Source organism: Dama dama, chromosome 32 (assembly GCF_033118175.1).
Source record: "Dama dama isolate Ldn47 chromosome 32, ASM3311817v1, whole genome shotgun sequence".
NCBI lineage: Eukaryota > Metazoa > Chordata > Mammalia > Artiodactyla > Cervidae > Dama > Dama dama.
The window spans coordinates 48080471-48103451 of NC_083712.1; the positions used below are offsets into that span (position 1 = coordinate 48080471).

A 22981-nucleotide genomic window follows, 5' to 3' on the forward strand; every position below is an offset into this window, starting at 1 on the left:
TTTGATACATTTTTTAGTTCTGTATTTAATGCAGCTGATTAAAAAGCTAATTTCATTCCCCTTCTGTATTACTATTCTTCTAGTGTACAGCTGCCAACCACAGTTAAATCTGATGAGGCCCCATGTTGAGTTAATCAATTTGATAACATCAGACATTATTAGGAAAGCGCACACAATACAGTCACAGTGTCTACTATCAAAAGCATGTGCACCAAAGCTTTTGTTTTCCCAGGACACTGCAACCGCTTAAAGTAGCTTAGCCTTATTTTGCTTTGTTTTGAAAAGAATTTTAAAAGAACAAAACTTCTTTATTTCTTCCTTAGGTCAATACAAAAAATTATTCTGTAACAATATTAATACCATGATTAACTTTTTCTTTATCGATGTTTATATAATGAAATAATCCCGGAATCACAGTCACGATTAGAAATAAAGACCAACAAAAATATAAACGCTCACAATGTAAAATAGTATCCCACGATAATATCCTGAGAGATTTTTCTATTCTGTTTTTGTTTACAATGACTAAACACTACTTCAAAACACAAGGCCCCTAAGCCCTAAGGCCTTTGGTCTTTTACTTTTAACTCTCCCTGCCAACCTTAAGTGGGCTTCCTGGGCATGGCCATCCCACACCAGTGCCCTGTAAGACCGGCGGAGCACGCAGCTTCCTCGGGAGGCTCCCGGCCCCCTGCACACGCGTCTCCTTGGGTGAGGAAGCACCGGGGCACCCGGAGCCGCCCAGGGCAACAGCAGAGTCAGCCGCCGGGAGGAGAGCGGAAGGAAGCACTCGGGTTTTCACCAGGGTGCCCGCTTCTGCGTCGCCCTCCAGCCTATTCCGCCTTCCCCGCTGGCTCGCCTAACTCCCACTCCCAGACAGCTCCATCTCCAGGGTTAGGGGAGCGCCGCTGCTGGCCCAGTCACCTTTCCAGGCAGGTCACCACTCGTGACTGGCCCCCAGCCTTCACCCCCCTGTCCTAGACCTCATCCGCATGTGCGCGGCGCTGCCTGACAGCGGAGGGCAGGCAGTGGTGGGGGTGAGCCCCGCACCTCTCTGACGGCTGATCGGTTGGCCACCGTCTGCGGCCGCGACCTGAGCCCCAGCATCTCTAAGCCCCGTCACCCGCGCCCCAGATGCCCGGGTGCAACCCCCGTCGCGCTCTGCATTTCACCTTCCCTCTCCCTCCTCACTGGTTTCCTCCCCTAGGCTTGCAAACGGCCTGAGGCCTCCTCCGTTCCTTATACAAAAGTCCTTCAACCGGGCCTCTCCTCCCCAGGACAGCGTGCACCCACGGGCGCAGGCTACACAAGGAGCTCCGGTTCCGCCCTGCGCTCCTCCCGAGCCCAGAGCACCGAGGGTGATTACTCCCCCGACGCTGCCCCTGCTAAGGCACCCGGGGCCTGTCCCGGCAACGCAGCGGACACTAAAGTCCTCTCTGACCTGGCACTTCTCTGCACACTCCACAGACCTGAAAAAACGCTTTCTTACTGGAAATTCAACTTCTTGGCTTCCATGACAGTCCCCCTGCCTGGGATAATTACCCACTCAATTGTAAGCTTAATAAAATGAACTGTCACCGTTTCTTGTTTACCCTTCTCAATTTTCAAAACAGAGATGTCAGCCAGGATCTGCTCATTTGAAGTATACACAAAGTATACTTTGGTGCTTCTGAAGGAGACACAAAGACCTGGATTAAGTGGCAAATGTGCAGCCATCTATGTCATTCCTCTCGGTATTCCGGATTTAAAAAAAAAAAAAACTTCCTGAACTCCAGGTGCCTTACAACGCTGTGTTACTTTCTCTTGCCCAGCAGAGTGAGTCAGTAACACACACACACACACGTCCCCTCTGCTGTAGACCTCCTTCCCATCCGAGTCATCCCTGAGCACCGGGCAGAGTTCCCTGGCTGCGTGGCGGGTCCTCATCACTTGCCTACTTCACACAGCGCATCAGCAGTGTCTGTGCGTCAATCCCAACCTCCCGATTCAGCCCACCCCCTCCCTCCCCACGGGAACCAGAAGTTTGTTCCCTACGTCCGTGACTATTTCTGCTTTGCAGGTAAGTTCACTTGTACCAATTCTCTAGGCTCCACGTATAAGCAACATTATATGGTATTTCTCTCTGTCTGACGTACTTCACTCTGTATCACAATCTGCAGATCCATCCACGTCACTGCGAATGGCATTATTCCATCCTTTCTACGGCTGAGTAACGCTCCACTGTATATGCATACCACTTCTTCTTGGTCCCTTCCTCAGCCAATAAATATTTAGGTTGCTTCCATGTCCCAGCTACTGTAAATAATGTAGCTAGCATACATCCTTTCAAATTATAGTTTTTTCAGGCTATATGCTCAGGAGTGGGATCATGTAATAGCTCTATTTTAGCTTTTCAAGGAATCTCCATACTGTTCACAATAGTGTCTATACCAATTTACATTCCCACCAACAGTGAAGGAAGGTTCTTTTCTCCATACCCTCTCTAGCATTTATCGTTTGTAGAGTTTTTGATGATGGTCATTCTAACTGGTAATACCTCACTGTACTTTGATTTGTATTTCTCTAATAATTAGGGCTTCCCAGCTGGCACAGTGGTAAAGAATCCATCTGCCAATGCAGGAAACGCAGGTTCAATCCCTGGGTTGGGAAGATTCCCCAGAGTAGGAAACGGCAACCCACTCCAGTATTCTTGCCTCGAAAATTCTATGGACAGAGGAACCTGGCAGGTACAATCCATGGGGTCTCAAAGAGTTGGACATAACTGAGCACGCATGTACACAATAATTAATGATGTTGAACATCTTTCCATGTTTTTTTGGCCATACGCATGTCTTCTTTGGAGAAATGTCTATTTAGATCTTTCACCAATTTTTGATTGGGTTGTTTGTTTCTTTGATACTGAGCTGCATGAGTTGTTTGTATATTCTGGAGATTAATCCCTTATCTGTTGCTTTGTTTGCAAGTATCTGCTTCCATTCTGAGGGAGTAGGCTAGATTTTACAAATGGATCAAGCCACTCCATGCATGCTCAGTCATGTCTGACTCTTTGTGACCCTATGGACTATACAGTCCATGGAATTCTCCAGGCCAGAATACTCGAGTGGGTAGCCTTTCCCTTCTCCTGGGGATCTTCCCAACCCATGGATCAAAGCCCGGTCTCCCCCACTGCAGGCCGATTCTTTATCACCTGAGCCACAAGGGAAGCCCAAGAATACTGGAGTGGGTAGTCTATCCCTTCTCCAGGGGATCTTCCTGACCTAGGAATTGAACCGGGGGGTCTCCTGCATTGCAGGCGGATTCTCTACCAGCTGAGCTCTCTGGCATCTCACTGCCCAGACATGCTTGGGCATTCTGGCCTTATGGTTTGTTGTGGGATTAAAAAAAACAATCCTATTAAACCCATCACCCATATACTATAGGCAGTGTTATGAAGAAATCATTTCCAGCATCTGATCCCAGTGAGTCTCCTTTGGAGGCACCCACAAGGGGGCTCTATTTGAGGATTAAGTCCTAAGAAAAAGATTTTAAATGGTATTCTCCCAAACCCCATTCACCCTTCCCACTTTTTTTTCTTTTGCAATAGGAAATTTAGAGGCAAATTCATGGTTGAGTCCCAAGAATTGTGGGACTTGAAGACATGAACATTCAATGTTTCCGTCTTCTTCCTCTACCCCTACTGATTCTGTAGAGGTTGGGAGCAAAGGTTAGACTTCTGAGGCTAGCATTCTACCTCCATCTCCCAGAATGTTAAATGTCGGCAAGTTACTCAATTCCTGTAAGCATCACTTTCTCAAGTGCACAGCACAGGTAAGAGCAGTCCCCACCTCCTACGGCTGGTGTAAGAAACACGCACCTAGCTCACAGGGAGCACCCGACAAATGCTAACTATGCTGTCACTGCTGGTGCTGTGGCTATCACCACTCACCGCAAACCCTCCGTGCGGAGACAGGAGTACAGACGCACAGATAAACCGCAGTCTGGCTTGCCCAATCTCGAGGCTTGTTACTGAAGAAGAAAACAGACAAAACAGGGAGGTGGGAGGTTTAAGCCTATCTGTTCTAAGTTATTATGGATCTATGCTGTTTCACCAAAACTTTAATAAAAAAGGATTAAATACAACACTACTTTGGTATTGTTTAGATATAATGATGTATTTTATAAAATATGTATATGTTTTAAAAAGCTTACCCTGAGTCCTAAATCTCTAGACCAAAATTTATAATATTAGTATAAATATTAGTATAAAGTCAGGTCTTTGAGTGCTCCTTTTAAGTTGACTCACATATCATTACAGCTCTTAAACAAAAGACCCCACCCAACTATAAACACTTTAAAAGATAAGCATCCTCCACTCTGTTGAGATGACCCTATTAGCATGTTCCAAAGAGAGACTCAAGAAGCAGCTGATCTGGTAGCCTATTACTGTCAGAGCAGCCAAATATCAATTATCCCAAAGCCAATACCACATGGTAACTGGCAGGTGCTCCTCAGAAATTCTATTCCACATGTTAACTCATTTACTTAAGAAGCTGAACTTAAACACATTAAAGATCTTTGTGTAAATGGTATCTTTCTGTCTGGCTCTCACAAACATTAGACTTTATGAACTAATGCCTGAGGAAAATGAGTAAGAGATGGAAAGATGGAAAACCATGGTTTGCTCACCTAACTCAATTAGCTGTCAGAACACCCCAGCTGTCCCAATGGCTCAGGATGTGAGGCGCCAACAGACTGCTGCATCCCAACCACACGTGTCCTCTCCCCTGCAAGCCAACTGTTTCTGCTCCCATCCTCATCACGGAAGGGGAGACACTAATCCAGGAGGTAGATCTCTGTTTCACAACACCTACGTCACACCTGCTTTTACTCATCAGAAGGAAGTTCTTGTCCTCTGCACACTTAGAAAACAAACTAGCACAACTCTTAAGAGTTTTATGTCTTTCTGAGACTAAAGACTTTATAAACTGAAACTTGAGACTACGCTAAGATTTAAACAGTATGACCATCCTGGTGGTTTTCTAAAGATGTGAAAATGAGTTCTTTCATCATCATGTATAAGAACTGACTTTTTAAAAAAAAGATCATATTTCATATGTGATAAATTGCTACAATTTACTGGAACTCAGTATTTGGTTACTAGTAAGCAATGTAAGGGTGTTGTAGAATCCTTTAAAAACTTTAGAAATTATCATTGAAAGTCCCCTTTAAAGTATGATATTAGAAAAGACTTCTGTCTATGTAGAAGTTAAGGCAAACCACCGAGTTGGGGATATTGTTTTTTAAATTAAAACTACACTATGAAATTGTTGCCACAGACAACAATTTGGTACAGGCTTACAATTTACAACTGTTTTCTAAATTTTTTTTGTTTTCTAATTCTTAAAAAAAAGAGCATTATAAACATACATAATATGTGCATTAATAATAGTGTCTTCAAATTTTATAACATACCCATTGAGCTTACCATATGTATAATGATTCATTAAACAAAACAAGGGCTTCCAACAAAACAGGAGTAGCAGAGCAGAAACCACTTTCATAACTCAGATGTTTTCAAGGACACAAATTCTATTCTAAATGATATCAAGGAAAGAATAACATTTTAATTAAAAAAAAATTTTTTTTTTACTTTTGTGCAACAGTGAATTGCTTTTCATAAAGAAATTCAAATTCTCCTTCAATCTCTGTGTCCTCTGGGCCCTAGTCCTCTTCTCCGTTTGACAACTTGTTTCTGCAAAAAGAAGTCTAGGGAATACTTTGGAAGAAAAGGGAATTCAAAGCAAGTATTATCTTTAATGAATGTAAGATGGATTTTGCAATCTATCCACCTAGTTCCATATATTTTCTACCTGTAACTCTTGTTGATACTATAAAGCAGAAAAAGGTAAACAAAATCAGTGAATTTTATTTCTGAATTGGGAAAGTTCTCTACACAACTTTATCCTGAAATCTTTCACAGAAATCTTCCCTATAAAGAACTGGATCACCATGAATCTCTTCAAATATGCTAAATCATTCAACCAGCAATTTCCACAGGGTAGCTATGATATAAGGTAATTTTTCTACATGCAACCATACACATGCAATAAGCTTTGGTCATCAAATTCTACTCTTAAAAAAACATTTCAGCATTTGAGTGATTTTTTTTAAATACTGTTCTTTCGTGAGAAGAAATAATACAGTAACAATGCAACATTTTCACTAACTATTTAGAGAAAAGGGAAAAAAGCTAATATCTTAGAAAACCATGCCTCCAAAATAACTTAAATATTACTTTACAAAAATTAGCAGATCTTGGGATCATAAGTGAATACACACACATACTTACAAATATCAAGTAGTGTGTGCACATGCATGTGTGCAAGCCACCCCCCAACACACACACACACACACAGATCCCACAGACAGTGATCTAGTGATCTAGAGCCTTGTGTTTTCAGGAGAGAGGAGACAGCCGTTCAGTGGGCCAGCCATCACTCATAAAACCCCACAGAGGTTCTGGTTGATAACATTCATGTTCTACATATTTCCCATAATCTAAAGTGCCTTTTCATGACTTTCTGCCCACTGCAACACTCATTTTAGAAACAGATGTCAAATGCAAATCAAAGCTACAATGAGGTATCATCTCACAGTGGGCAGAATGGCCATCATCAAATAGTTTACGAACAATAGCTAGGACATGGAAGCAACCCTGATGTCCTTCAGCAGATGAATGGATAAGGAAGTCGAGGTACACAATGGACTATTACTCAGCTATAAAAAGGAACGCATCTGAGTCAGTTCTAAAGAGGCGGATGAACCCAGCGCCTATTATACAGAGTAAAGTAAATCAGAAAGAGAAAGACAAATATCGCATAGTAACACACATATATGGGATCTAGAAAGGCGGTACCAACGATCCTATGTCCAAAGAGGGCAGCAAAGGAGACGCAGGTGTAAGAACAGTCTCCAGGACACGGCTGGATGAGACGGCAGGATGACTGGAGAGGACAGCGCCGGAACATGTGCGTTGCCACAGGTACAGTCACAGCCACGGGAGTGTGATGCACCCGCAAGGACCGCAGGGCAGGTGCTCCCGGCAAGCTGCAGGGCCGGGTGGGGAGGGGTTCCGGAGGGAGGGGTCACGCGCATGTAAGTCAGAGGCCTCCACAATACTCTCCGGGGATCGTCTTCCAATTAAAATAAATCCATTCATTAAAAAACAAAACACAGATGTCAGAAGTCCTGCAAGGCCGTGAAGACACGCTGGCCCCGCAGCCCTTCCCGGCCTCCAGGGTGCCCCGGCCCGGCCCCGGCCCAGAGCCTCCGGGCGGCGGAGCGCCCGACGCCCAGCGCTGGCGGCCGCAGGGCAGCCGTGTCACGAGCCCCCTCCACCACTAAGGCCATTCACCTCTGGCCTTAGACTCAACCAAGCTACTTCGTTTAAAATAAACGTGTCTTTCTAAACAAACCATTCCGGGGACGCGCGCCTCCGCCCCAGGACCTGAGCGAGCCCCCCGCAGTGGACCCCGGGGTCGGAGAGCAAGCGTGTGTCAGCTGTGACAACGGGACCCCCAGCCGCGGTCTGCCAGTGTGGGAGTACACGGAGATCTCCGCTAAAACTGCTCTAAAAATAAGGCGCATTCAAAAAATAATTTGCAGGTACCAAACACCACCCCAGACTTCACTTGTATTAACATGGTACCTGAAAGTTGCCAAAGATTCTCCGTATTTCAGGATAAGTCTTTTACTGCGTATAAGTCAAAATAGCATGGTAAATACCTTATTCTTACCAGAAGTTAGAGCCATGTTTAGAAGACCACCACCAAAAGAAATGTGATTGTTAAAATCAACATAAGGATCTGGGTTTCGGTAGCTTTACTGTCATTATTAATAAAAAATACTGTAGAAAGGCAAAGCTCTTTTAAAGTGGCCATTCAAAAGCAGTACATTAATAGGTGACTTTTTTCGATAGACCATGAATCAGCTTAAGCTGTTTTTCTCCTTTTTCCTATCACTACTCACCCCACTCTCAGCAAGACCATTCCCAGGGCCACGACTCATCCTCTCTCGTGCTCCAGCCTACCCTTGGGGACATCTCCCGCTTCCGACCGCAGTCGCGGTCTCCGCTCCCGATGCGGCCCCGCCTGATCTCCGGGGTGTTCCATCACCCACTCTAATCTCACGCGCAGTTGCCGCCCCGTCCTGCTGACACCCCATCCGTCGGGTGCCGGCTCGGCCTCCTTTATCAGTGTAATTATGGCATAATTTACAGAGCAATCACACGGTTATATATGTACTGTCAGCTCTTCTCATTAACCTTTTCTTTTTAAATCCATTTCTAACACTCATTTCTCCTAGGAACGGATTTTTGTTTTTCATGGCAGTGGCTGAACACATGAGAGAAGCAGATCTGAATAAAGAAAATCAAAAACCCAGAACATTAGGAGTTATATCAGGGGTAGATTTCTTTATGATTATTAATCTTACAGTCCTGGAGGATGAAGAAAGATGAGGTGAATGCCAGTCTGTATACTGCACATTTTCTACAAAATATTGATACTTTCTCCAAATTAAAAACAGAGAGATGAAAGTGACAGTGACCTGTTTAGTACTAGACACTGAGTATTTTTTGGTTCCAAATGTACCTTGAAGCTAAAAAGAAAAAGTAAGAAGCCAGAAGAGTCCTAACACATGAAACTTTCCTTCCCTTTAGCAGGGCAAGGCGTGCAGCAAAGCAGCAGCGCTGTGCCATCCAGAACTGCCCTCAGGAGCTGGGCCCTCAGACAGGAGCGGGCGCACCGGCGCTGGGCTCGGGCCGCTCACCGCCGGGCAGGGTGCAGGGCGGCCGGCGCCGACAGAGAAGAGCTGGTGGGCACGGTCACCGAGACGGGCCTTGGCCGGAGCCGGGTGCAGGACCGTCACCGCGTCCGCCCCCCCCTGAGATGACACTGGGGCCAGGAGAGCTCTTGCCTGGCCTCTCCTGGAAGATGGAGACCCACAGAGGCGCTGTGGCTCAGACTCACCAACAGCTCTCCCACGGCCGCGTCCACCTGAAGGAAAGGCCCATCCAAACAACCATCGCCCAAACACCCGGGGGAAACGGAGAAATAACTCGCTGCCACTTTCTGCTTGAGTCACAGCTGGCAGACAGATAGATTTTTACTCTTTTCTAAGTGCCTGATGTTCTATCAAAACATGCAGATGCGTTAGCAGAACTGAAACAAACTGCATATTACTCAGGCTAGACCAGATGCCATGCTAGCAACCTCTGGAGGAATAAAGTGGACGTGGACCATAATAAGGAGAAAGTGATTCTGGTGTGGTGTCAGAGTCTGAGAGTGTGTGTGTGTGTGTGTGTGTGTGTGTGTGTGTGTGTGTGTGTGCGCGCGCACGCGCGCGTTTACATGTACGAGCCTTAGAACAAGTATATAAAGATTCTAAGTAAACAACTAAATATCAAGGCAATATCTAATGCACTGCATTAAAAAGCAGAAAGAACTCAGATCAAAACAGGCAGCCAGGCACTGACCTAATTTAGTAATAACATTATTATGAAGAATTTACATACACCACTAACTCCAAAAGGAGTTTATTAACTGCTTTGAAAGAAATTGACGTTAACCTCAATAAATCATACTTTCCTCACTTTTCAGAGTTTGTAACTAAGAACTAAAATGCTCTTGGATAAAATAACATATCCTTCAGGAATATAGTTTAAACTAACTTGTTTCTTGTCCAAGAAGTTATTTTAGTGTATATTACTAATAAAAATGCACAGAGGCACATACATCCAGTTATGGAACATCTTTTAAAATAAAAGACTAATAAAAACAGTAATATAAGTCTCCAAGCATTCAACATGAGATATTTAAATAGCTAAAATAAACAATTATTATATTAATTAGAAATGATTATAAATGCAATCCTATTCATTTTAGCAAAGTATTTACCATACTTGGGCTTCCCTTGTGGCTCAGCTGGTAAAAAATCCTCCTGCAATGCAGGAGACCTGGGTTCGACCCCTGGGTTGGGAAGATCCCCTGGAGAAGGGAAAGGCTCCCCACTCCAGTGTTCTGGCCTGGAGAATTCCATGGACTGTACAGTCCATGGAGTCGCAAAAGTCGGACACGACTGAGCGCCTTTCACTTCACTTACCATACACACTGCAAGTACACGTATGCGAACGGAATTCTGTAATCTGAAATGTATAAGAACAAAGAAAAGTCAGGTGGCATGATCCCCATGCCAGTTTTGTTCCTAAGAGCAGACAAACAGAAGGACTTCCACGGCTGCCTCACAGGATAAGGATGGGCAGTGTCTCTGACTTTTCCTGAATTGACGTCAAAGCCTGGCCTGGGAAAGTAAGTTTAGTGACCAGTACTCTCTCAAAAGCCACTGTGCTTTACTATCTCAACCGCAGCTACTGGGAAATTTACCCAACACTGAAAACAGTTTAGATTAAAAGAAGCTAAATCTGCTGAAAATGATAACAAAGACCCTATTTGTGATTTAAAAAAAGAAAAAAAGCAAAGGATTCAGAAGCTCATGTTCTGTGAGACAGAGAAAGGAGAGCTCCTAGACCTACCCACCACTTCCCACCAAGACCGTATCCATTACTTGGGAACGTCACTTCTCCCTACTGTAGCTCTTTCTATATCTGTATTTCTCAACTCTCTTTAGCTGCCTCCCTGAATTCCTGAATTCTTGCTTTCTGCTCATATAGCGTATCATTAATAAATAGGAAACTTTTACCTTTTAAACTGTGCTGTTTTAAAATTAAATAAAAGCCACAGCTGAAATTGTCCTTACTGTCTCCCGACAAACTGTTCTAGATGTGTCGAAGCTGGCCAAGTCATGTGAGATCACAGACCACCTAGGCAGCACTGGCTTAACCCTCTCATCATCAAACTTCTTTTAAACGTGGTGATTCATTTACTGACATATGATGCACATGCAAAAATGCCTTAAAGAAGCCAACAGAGCCACCCGCGTCCCTTTAATAGCCAGGCTACACCTGCCTTTTCAGACTGCTCTTCTCCTCGCTCACACCTGCCCGCTGACTGCCACTCACCCCTCAAGCCAGGCTCACTTACAGCCTCCTACAGCAAGTCCTCCCGGGTCACTATTCCGGCCGCCTTCCCAGGCAGAATAAGAGCCCCCTTCCCCCGCTGTAGTCCTACAACATCTGATGGTTTCCTTTAGAACAAAAAGCACCACACTGTCTGGAGTCAGGATTTCATGAAAGGAATTTTAATAAAGCCCCCAAAAATCTTGATGAACGAATTTAAACCAATACACTGGGTTTTAGTTAATTCTCGTTCCCCATACTGGACTACATGTTCCCTGAGAACAGAGCCACCTTCATGTCTGTTCACTAAGGCATCCGCACAGACCAGCAGGGGCCAGCTTCTCAAACACTGGCTACCAACCCTCCTTTCATTGGCCCCGCGCAGCTACTTATTTACAACTCCAGAAACACACAGCAACCTGGATGTCCCTTAAACCCAGGATATTTCTGTGCCTTTACTCATTTTATTCCATGTTCCTTCCTTTTATTTATTTCATGGATCCTCTGCCGCCTTCCAAGGATCCATGAAAAAAATACTGCTTATTTCGTGACCTTTCATCATCCTCCAAGGCTCACAGCCTGTTATATAACCTTTGGGAAGTCTTCCCTGCATCCCTCTGTCAAAATTCCCTCTTTCCCATGGTTTCAAGTCATTCTTAATGTAAACACTGGTGGAGGCATTTAATAAAGTGTGACTGAAAGCAGGGCCTAATCAGATACAAAGCTCCCATGGAGCTGGGACCACATTCTTCATTCATCCTCACCCCCAGATACATGCCTAGGAGGGTTTATAAGCATGCCACAAATGTATTTAAATAAATACCTAGCTGACTATTCCCTGCACAATAGTACAGGATGCAAATTAATGGTTCTACCATCAAGATGTGAATAAAAGAAACAGCATCTCATTGATAGTTTTAGATTCTTGGACATTTTCAGTGCCTTTAAAAATTCAGTTTATTTCATTAAGAAATATTAACTTTTAAGGTTCCTCTGACTTTACAAGAATGTAGAAAACTGAATTTCAAGAGTCTTCGCAGAGCACTTAAGTTTCTCTCATGCCAATAACTTATTTCTTTTTATTGTAGTTCTAACCCACTAGACTAGCAGTTCCTCGAGAACAAGAACTAGACTGTCTTAAAAATGTAAATCTACATTTAATTTTTTTAATTAGTATAATACTATTTCAGAGAGGCCAGAAGGGAGGAAAGGAGAGCATCTGTAACCTCATTACTTGAACCCAGATTAATTAATTTATTAGAAATTAAATTTTCTTCTTTTCCTTTGAAATATTTAAAATATGTACATTTTATAAACTTATCATTTATGATATATAGTATCATCTACTCCTTCTTACATGCATCTTTTCATAATGTTATATAGTTTGCCCACTTGTTTTCACTGGATACATAACCATCCGAAGGATTAACTTTAGCCATTTCTCGTCACATAACATTGTTTACTTTCACATTTCATTATTACACATCCCAGTCCTTATTTTTAATTATTTTCCATAAGCGAGGGTCCCTTATGTTAAATTACTGAATCAAAGGTTATGAACATTTCTCTTGCTGCTGAAGCACAACCAACATGTTTTCAGTTAGAGCTACATCTTCCTCTAAGCTTCATTTTCATTTATACAGTGGGTAAGAAGTAGGTGTCGTCTCTGCCAGCTCCCACAAACCTACTTCAGAACCATTCACATGTCATTCACATTCAATAAATGTTCAAATATTCCTCATTAAGAGATAAAATGTAGAAAATATTACCATTATTATAATCTTACCAGTGTCTTTATAGGCTATATATAGAATATATGAATACAACATGAATAAAACAGCAGAATACACTTTATAATGAGGGACAAGACAATGCCGCAGATCTGCTCTCTCTACTGCGGGAAAATAAATCATATCGTTAAGGAAATCTGTTTTTGTTGCCACACCAAATTTTAATGTGTGTGGTTAAGTGTGGTTAAGTCATACAAATTCTTTTTCCACATACCAAGCCTGCAAAGTAGCAAGCTGGATGGTAGTGTGGGATTCATTTTCCTCAGTCTTCAACCTTGGATCTCTGTTACTAACAGGGTTCTATAACCAGGGAGTGAAGAACTATCGAGTCATTTATTATAACCCAAACCATAACTCACACCGCTATATAATTCACAGACACAATCGCTTTTATTATAATGACACTTTGGTAGTAGTATTTTTTTTTTTTTGTCAGTCATCAACTCTTCAGGAGAAAAATATGTATTTACATACAACTTATAGATTTAAACAACCAAGACATCGCCTAGTGAAAAGCAGATGGCTTTACTCCCTTTTTCCAACTTGAGTAACTGTAATTTTATTTTGTTGCAAAAGAACACTCAATTAGACCAAAAAGCCTCTATAATCAAAAACATAATACATGTGCCCCCTTGGATTATAGCACAATTCTGTAGAGTACCTGTCAGTATAATTTGCATTTGAAAAACTATAAAAAACACTTAAGATGACAGCTGTGGAAACTAATCTGAGCAGTGAGGTTGGCAGCACAGGCTTTATTTTCCTCCAATGGGTATAACTTTTACCTATAAATGCACAGGTCTAGCTAAAAATGGCTGGTAACTCTACCCTATGTATTTTGGGAGTTGTTTCTCCTAAAATAGAAATAGTCCAGAAAAATGATTAGAATGGCTAGAATCTTTTCTGTTTACCCACAAAACAAAGGAAGAAGATGAAGGAATATTGTTTACAAGTATAGATTTTGGCTGTACATGTAATTGCTTAAAATGTTAATTCAAAATATAAATTAATTCGTCATTTTACAAATAATTTACTGTTCGCTGTTTAAGGGAAGAGTGAAGGAGTATGGCAGGGCTGTCTGCTCCCACCCGGTCTGTTTGACCTGTACGCTGAGCACATCGTGAGAAATGCCGGGCTGGGTGAGTGACAAGCTGGAGTCAGGACAGGCAGGGGAGACACCAACCACCTCAGATGTGCAGGTGGTATCACTCTAATGACAGGAAGTGAAGAGGAACTAAAGAACCTCTTGATGAGGGTGAAGGAGGAGACTGAAAAAGCCAGCTTAAAACTGAATATTAAAAAAACTAAGATCATGGCATCGGCTCCATCACTTCATGGCAAATAAAGGGGGAAAAGGTGGAAGCAGTGACAGAGCTCCTCTTCTTGGGCTCAGAATCACTGCAGATGGTGACGGCAACCATGGAATCAGAAGATGACTGCTTCTTGGCAGGAAAGCGATGACAAACCTAGACAGTGTGTTGAAAAGCAAAAAACTCTGCCGACAAAGATCCATACAGTTACGGCTCTGGTCTTCCCAGTGGTCACCTACAGTGGTGAGAGCTGGACAGTAAAGAAGGCGGGATGCCAAAGAACCGATGCCTTCAAACCGTGGGGCTGGAGAAGACTCCCGAGAGTCCCTTGAAGCAAGATCACACCAGGCAGTCTTAAGGGAAATTAACCCTGAATAGTTGTTGGAAAGACTGATGCTAAAGCTGAAGCTCCAGTATTTTGGTCATTTGATGTGAAGAGCCGACTCACTGGAAAAGTCCCTGATGCTGGGAAAGACTGAGGGCAGAAGGAAAAGAGGGTGTCAGAGGATGAGATGGCTGGATGTCATCACTGATGCAATGGACACGAACTCGGGCAAACTTCAGAAGATGGTAAGGGACACGGAGGCCTGGTGTGGGGTCACAAACAGTTGGACATGACTGGGCTACTGAACAACAACATTTAAGGCAATAAATTAAGAGGGAAAAGCTCCTTTAAAAGAAAATAAATGTAGTAGGTACATGATATGCATGAATACATCAACTATTCTTTAAGCTCCTAAGACTGAGTGTCTTTTAAAATTACAGAGAACCGGTTGATAAAATTAACTTACTTGTCAGAGAATTTTCTGACAAAATTGAGAAACAGGATAATGATTTGAATGTATAGGTATGATTTACAATCAACCTATTGCCAAAAAGGTTATAAGCAGATTATAACAAGAGAGTTTGTGAGACCATTAAAATATAAAATGAATAGCCAGTCCAGAGAACAATGGTTCCTCACCTTTGGGGAGCAGGTGGAGGTCACTGAAATTTTGATAAACGCCAAGGAAACTCACCAGGTTCCCAGCTGAACACACAAATAATTTTTCCTATCATTTCAAAGGGGTTCATGAACTCCCTGAAGCTGATACACAGAGGACGGCTTAAAACCTCCAGCCACAGTGAGCCAGAGGAGAAATTTACCCCATCAAAAGCCTAGGTTAATAAAGTTACTGTAATTAAAATGAACTATAACTCCAAGCTCCCTTGCAGCCAAAGCAAATATTAATAGAAAGCACAACAGGCTAAATAATTGTCAGCGGCTGACAGGAGGAGATGTGCCCGTCTGTAAGAGAACTTTACTTTGAAACCAAATCCTTGAAGAATCTGCTATGTGAATTCTCGTAAAAGGACGGCCGAACACCTGAACAGACAGTGTCACGGGAGACACAGATGAAGAAATATTTACCATACAACTGCATTGAAAAAGACTGGTAAGATATTAGGGAATGGTACTAAAATATAGACCTAACCAGCTTTCTGATAATCTAGTTTGATATAAGGTAGAAATGAGGTGATGTCACCACTCTCCAGCCTCATGTTCATTAGAGCCTCCGATACAAAATGAGAAAATTTTCACTGAGTCTAGACCTAGTCTAGACAGCATATTAAAAAGCAGAGACATTACTTTGCCAACAAAGGTCTGTATAGTTAAAGCTATGGTTTTTTCAATAGTCATGTATGGATGTGAGAGTTGGACTGTGAAGAAAGCTGAGCACCGAAGAATCGATGTTTTTGAACTATGCTGTTGGTGAAGACTCTTGAGAGTCCCTTGGACTGTAAGGTGATCCAGCCAGTCCATCCTAAAGGAGATCAGTCCTGGGTGTTCATTGGAAGGACTGATGCTGAAGCTGAAACCCCAATACTTTGGCCACCTCATGCAAAGAGCTGACTCACTGGAAAAGACCCTGATGCTGGGAAAGATTGAAGGCGAGAGGAGAATGGGGACGACAGAGGATGAGATGGTTGGATGGCATCTCTGATTCAATGGTCCTGAGTTTGAGCAAGCTCCAGGAGATGGCGAAGGACAGGGAGGCCTGGCATGCTGCAGCTCATGGGGTCACAAAGAGTCAGACACGGCTGAGGGACTGAACAACAGCAATAAGGCCTAGTCTAGACCCCTCAAGTAGGCACTGTCCACACTGAAGTGGGCATTTGAGACCTTTACAAATGACACAAAAATAACAATCAAGAGTCAGCACAGAAGACGTGTTAAGAGTGCAGGAAATGGAGCCAGTCTGAATCTGGGATCCTCGATCACGTACCTAACAGCTGTGTGACTTTCTACCTGTGATTACACTGCAGGTTCTCATCTACAAGCTTGTAATAACAACTATCTTCACTCTCAACAGAGCTGCTGAGAAATAAGTTAATACATACAAGCTCCTGAACAGGGTCTCTTGACCCACTCAGAACTGTGAAGATTAGACAGGGTTGGCAGGGTATGACATTTGTGTCTTATCAGCTATTAAATAATCCTTCAAGAATATATATATATTTACAACTTATTTAACATGACAGGCTGTAGATGTAAGTATAAATATGGACCATAAGTCTGAAATGGTTTAGAAATGTTATGTTGGTGAAAAAATAATTAAAAACTGAAAACAAATTAATACTTTACATTAAAAAAAGAATACATATATTTAAAACTTTAGGTTACTATAGAAGCCATTTAACTTAAGTCAGATTGAATTAAAATGGTCTGATTTTTACTTAACGTAGACATTTATTGTTAAGGTCACTACAATCCCTAATCATAGCTAATTTATCTATATCTATCCTGAATCAATCTCTTGCTTCCCACTTTTTCTCTCTGGTCAAAGTTTTAAGGAGTTGGAAAACCTACTCAGTTCAGTTCAGTCGCTCAGTTATGTCCAACTTTTTGCAACCCCAGGAACTGCAGCATGCCAGGCTTCCCTGTCCATCACCAACTCCTGGAGCTTGCTCAAACTCACGTCCCTTGAGTCGATGATGCCATCCAACCATCTCATCCTCTGTCGTCCCCTTCTCCTCCTGTCTTCAATCTTTCCTAGCATCAGGGAAAATATACTAAGCAGTTTTTAATGAAAACAGATTTATTAAAGACTTATTTCTCTATGAGTATCTCACTGAATGCCCAGGATTTTTCAAAACCATTTGTTCTCAAATGCCTCCATTTGGCTTCAGCTCTGTTGGTAGAGTTAATCTTTAATGCACATAAAATTACAGCAAAATCACACCTTACTCCAGAATTAGATTCTAAAGTCATCATAAAAGGAAAAAATTGCACACAGTCAAAAAATTACCTCTGAGTACCTCCTTAAACCAGAAAGAAATGGCAACCCACTCCAGTATTCTTGCCTGGAAAAGCCCATGGACAGAGGAGCCTGGTGGGCTATACAGTTCATGGGGCCGCAGAGAGTCAGACAGAACTGAGCAACTAAACCACCACCTCCTTACACCAGCCGGTAAAGTGACGTCCTCCCATTGGGCCGGCAGAGCCCATGTTCTCGAGTGCTGCTGGGCTCACGGCTCGTCCTGCTGCGAACGGATGAAGGAAAGAGCGTCTCTCGTCTCTCACCGAGGGACACACGTGCGCTGACGAGGAGGCAGCAGAGGCCCCACACGCTCACCTCGTCTCCTTAAACAACACTTCCCCCAAGCACGCCCTCTTTTCTTCAAGGGAGATTAAGGATGAACACTTGAATTTACAAAAGTTAAATAAGACACAGTGATGTGAGACAATGTTTGCACTAAAAATTCTAAAAGCATCAATAGTTCGGATGCCATACAACTTCAACGTTTCTAACTTAGCCATATAATGTGGCACTTTTTTTTTTTTTTTAGATTTCCATATACAAATTGGTCAGATGTTTTTGTGCTGAATGTTCTAAACTTTCAATATTCCACTTAGCTGACAGAATTCAGATTCTGAGGAACAATTTCAAATTTTACCTGGCCCCCTTAACCCTTCCTTCAGTCAGGGATTATAGTATAAAATTAAGCTGAAGTCTCAAGGAAATTCCACAGAAATTCCTTTCCTTTCTATAAAAGTGAGAGGAACGCCAGTGAGGATGTGCGGCAATTCGGACCACACTGCCTGGTGAGTATTCCCATGTCTAAAAATGGAATCAGATGCCTGTCATTAAGGTCGTCACCTAATGGAATCATCTACAGAAATGCGTGAGGCCAGGCCATATCAGGTCAATCAATGATCGCTCTGCTAATGGAAGAAAATGTATTTAACCACACACACACACACACACACACACACACACACACACACAACGGCAACATGATCTATGCTTCTGCAATAGAGAGAAGTAAGAACAAAATCTGTAAGAACTGGGAACCGGGGACAAAACACACTTGCCTGGCACACACAGTGGGCTCTTCTGAAGCTTTACGTTAATCAAACGTTTTGCACAGCAATACTATTCTTTTAAATCCAACACTGAGACATTTACAACATACAGTTTTAGGGTCGCTATTTGGGCACAATGGAAAACCAAACTGAATTTACTAGTGACTTTTCACAAGTTATTGTTTCTCTTCCTAAAGCGGGGAGAGGAGGGAGAAGGAGTAAATGTCAGCAGAATTGTTTTATAAGCTAATTTCTGGGAGAGAGCTGAGACGGGAAGTGCCTTTGCAAAGGAACCTCTATGTTCAACTCACTGTCGTGAAGATGCCTTTCCAACACCCTGGAAGAATTCTTCCTCTTCAGGCCCAAACATCTCTGCCTAAAAGATGATAGACTCATAGATATAAGTAATACATAACCAGGTTATTTTCTGATTTAAACATCAGACAATAAAGAACAAGATAATACAGCACCAGAACAATAACATGTAAAACTAGTCTAGTTTTATAATATTTCGGCAATTAAAAGATTCTTTTTTTTTTTTTTTTTGTATTCTTTGGGAAGCGGCTTTTTGAAAAATGGAAAAAGGAGTAAGACCAGAAAGTCTCCACTGTGGTCACCTCCTCACTTAACAGCAGTGACTGAATGCTCCTAAGCGCCAGGCAATGATCCAGGCACGCTGTCATGCCCTTTCATGTAATTCTTGGGGAAGATGTATGCCACTATGGTTTCAGAAGATTTCATGAAGTGCCTCATTTTTAACTGATTATATAACCAGGTAGTCTATGCTCAAAATATATTTTATTGTCTATTTTCAACAACTGGAAGCATCTTGTTACTCCTTTTGAGTCCTGTCCTTTTGTTTATTCATTCAGCCATACATTTATCCATAACTGCCCAACAAGATCCATGTATGTTAATTCGCAAAGACAATTTCTGGACTTAAAGAGGCATGGTTCTTCTTTACCTGAGAAAGGTTCAAGAGGGAACAAACCAATCATTTGGCAGATCTAATGAAAGGCTTATTTAAGGTGCTCAAGTAACAGATATGGAAGTGTCCTTTAAAACTATAAAGTGCCTTTCTAATACAACACATTACTTCTGAACAGAACTACTTGCTTACTCTGACGACTTTAATCCCTCATGCTATTATTATGAATATCAAGAGTCCCTTCCTCGCCTGGATTGGTACTGTCCGGAGCCAGGTAAGGCCTAGCCGATTCCTTCTTTGATGAGTTCAGTCTGAGCATTTCACTGATGACATCCAACACCGTGCCGACCGACTCAAGTTTGAAGAAATTCTGTCCCTTGAGGGTATCTAGCCATTTATTCCGGTTTAGTGGAAAGAAAATGGGATTTAAAGTTAGGATCTGAATTCTGGCTTCGTGTGCGCTTCCACAACGTAAGCTCTCCGGAACTCAGTCTCCACAACAGCACGACAGGGTGCAGACACCCCCGAGACAGAGGACGTGCGCATTATATGAGGGAGAACACGGTATTCTGCGTACTCACATGTGAGAACTCAGGGTTTCCTGTGTACCTGTTTTAGGACAGTGTACAACCTATTTATCATTACCAGTTATATTTCCTCTGTTACCAGACAGTAAATACTCTGTAGGGTTTTTTGTTATTTTTTTCATTTAGGACCCTCCATTCTCCTGTAACTAGAACTGTGATCTCAGTATCTTTCACTATCTTAACTTTCTTTCTATGTATCCCCACAGTGCCTTGTCGGGATATTGGCTAAGCACATTTACTAGACCATAATAAGTAGGCCCAAAGGGTATTTTCATTTATAAATGTATTTAATAAAGAGAAAATAAGGCGGAGTATCTGAAATCAGGACTTCCCCAGAAAACGTAGGCTGAACAAAACCCTAAATTCTCTGCACACTATCTATTGCAAATTTATTATTATTTAGTTATTGGAATATATCATTTTTCTTTAGGTCTAATTCAATAAAATCAGAAATCGCTCCCCTCCAAAAAAAACTGTGCCTTAGAGTGAATTTCATTACTTTTGTAACATTACCCATTTGTAAAGAGCTCAGGCTTTCAGAATCAAACTATACATAACACTTCTCCAATACAATCATTTCTCCAAGCAAAATTTCCATTATTTCCTTGCAACAGTGTAACAGAAATGGCAATTAAAATCAGACATTTTAGTTCCTATTATCTGGAAAATGTAAGCATGTGCTTACAAATTTACCAACTACCCACCGAAGGTATTATTACAATTGGCCAGCCTCACACACTGCTGTTCTTCACTAATCTTCTGTGTGTTTTCCTCTTTGAAGCATTGTTCTAGTTCTCGGCTATAATAAACAAACCTTGTATGGTTAATTATGCTGTGCACTAACAATAAAAAGTTGGCCCTCTTCCACTCTGACTGTAAAAATCTTCATTAAGGAGGCTAATGAACACTAATTCTGAGAAAGTAGACTACACAGTCATATGACTTGTTAAAAGGGAAAACGTATATGAGAAAATAAAATTTCCACAAAGCTAAAAACAGAACAATGTATAAACTATTTATCACTACCAGTTATATATCCTCTTTTACCAGACAGCAAATACTCAGTAGGTTTTTTTTTTTTCATTTAGGACCCTCGATTCTCATGTAAATAGAACTGTGATGTCAGTATCTTTCACTATCTTAACCTCCTTTGTGAGTATCCCCACAGTGCCTTAAATATTGGCTAAGCACATTACTAGACCATAATAAGTAGGCCCAAAGAGTATTTTCATTTATAAATGTCTTTAATAAAGAGAAAATAAGGAGGAGTATCTGAAATCAGGATAGATTATACAAATATGCAAATATGAACCTGTCAACATATGGTGAGAATCCATTACTAAAGATCATTTAGTCTTTCTTAGTTAAAGTTTCTGCATAAGGCATACTCATCTTAAGTTTCTCCTAAGTATGTCTCCAAATAATCAAAAATCAAACTTAGGCATATTTAACATTTTTCCCTGTAACAATATACTTTGTTTTCCATATAAAACTGAGAGTTTATGTTTTCTATGAAATCGCCCTTAATAAACACAAGAATAACGAGATTGAAAACTGCACGAGTTGAAAGAAAAAGCCTGGCCGGAGCAGGGAAACGCGGTCAGGGCTGCGCCAGACACACAGTGGCATCTAAACCAGCAAGTGAAAACGAACAAACGGGTCTAAAGAAAAGTCCGGAGCAACACAGTTTTCATAAAAACGCAAATACTCTCTAAACTGGCATTAGGTGGAAGGAAATCTGCTGCATCTTATCACACTTAAGTATTCTGAAGAGAACTATCGGTAAGAAAGCCGTGCTGCGCTGCGCCGAGTCGCTTCAGCCCGGCTCCCTGTGACCCCAGGACTGCGGCCCGCCAGGCTCCTCTGTCCACGGGGTTCTCCAGGCCAGAATCCTGGACTGGGGGGCCATCTCCTCCTGCAGGGGATCTTCCCGACCCAGGGATCAAACTCGACTCTCTTACGTCTCCTGCATTGGCAGGTGGGTTCTTTTGCTGCTAGTGTCACCTGGGAAGCTCCAAGAAAGCCTTAAGGGCCAAGAAAAAGAAACACCAGTTATAGAGAACCAGAAAAAATTTTAATACCATAAAGGTATTCAGACGTTCAATTAGCCTAACCAAGGCTTGAAAAGATGCCATAAACTTGCCAAAATAATTATGCCTGAACAGCAGAATAATGTTTTTGCTGAGCCAGAGAAGGATGTTAAAATTAACAGTAAATAAACTATTTCCTTAAAAAACGCCATTAACTTCAAAATGAGTATATGCTGCTCTTTAGAGGAAATTCAGAGGAAGTACAAAATAAAGAGTCAGGTAGAAGCTGGGGGAGGGGAAACAGGATGTAGGGTAAGGAGCCCAGTATTTGAGGTCTGAAAAGAAAACTGAGGCTTGGAAATTGAATAAAACATATTTAGAAAAGTGAAATTGTAGTATCTGCCATTATAAAACTGCTGGAAGCATAAAAAATAAAGCATGAGAACCAATACATAATAAGTGCTCAACAAATGATAATATTAAATTGTTTGTTCATATTACTGGATCTTGTGCAGCACATGAAGAATAATTTTGTTCACCAAATGCCCAAATCAAAATACTGTCCATTAAAGGTTTTCCTTGCAGTTCTCTTTTTTTTATTTCACCAGTCATTTGATCTTTTTATAGATCCATTCAGTGATAACTATTTTCAAGCAAAGCACTTATGGCAAGTTGTAAGAAAATCAGGTTTTAATTGCTTTTATTAACCAACTTATTAACCTAAAATCACTTTAATGGTAACAATTCTATTTTTCTCAGCAGAAAGATGTAGAATGTACTGCTTCACTTTTCAATATGACAATTAACCTTGATATTCACCTGCAAAGTGCTCCATACTGTCAACAGAATAAAATTATCTTCATCTAAATCACAGAGATCTAGCAAAGTGGTGAAGGCTGCTGCTCCTGTGACATTTACATTCATAAAGCAAAGAG

General features: G+C 41.8%; 1 protein-coding gene across 2 annotated transcripts in view; it reads right to left on the reverse strand.

The window, feature by feature from the left end:
- LOC133050455 (ubiquitin-conjugating enzyme E2 E2) overlaps positions 1 to 22981 on the reverse strand; it is a 352912-nt gene that overhangs the window by 294131 nt on the left and 35800 nt on the right. The window contains exon 4 of one of the 2 annotated variants that reach the window (XM_061134625.1): positions 10141 to 10183. The exons of the other annotated variant lie outside the window; for it this stretch is intronic. Within the exon in view, the coding sequence (XP_060990608.1) occupies positions 10141 to 10183 (43 nt within the window). The remainder of the gene's footprint in view (positions 1 to 10140; positions 10184 to 22981) is intronic. 2 annotated transcript variants of the gene reach the window in all.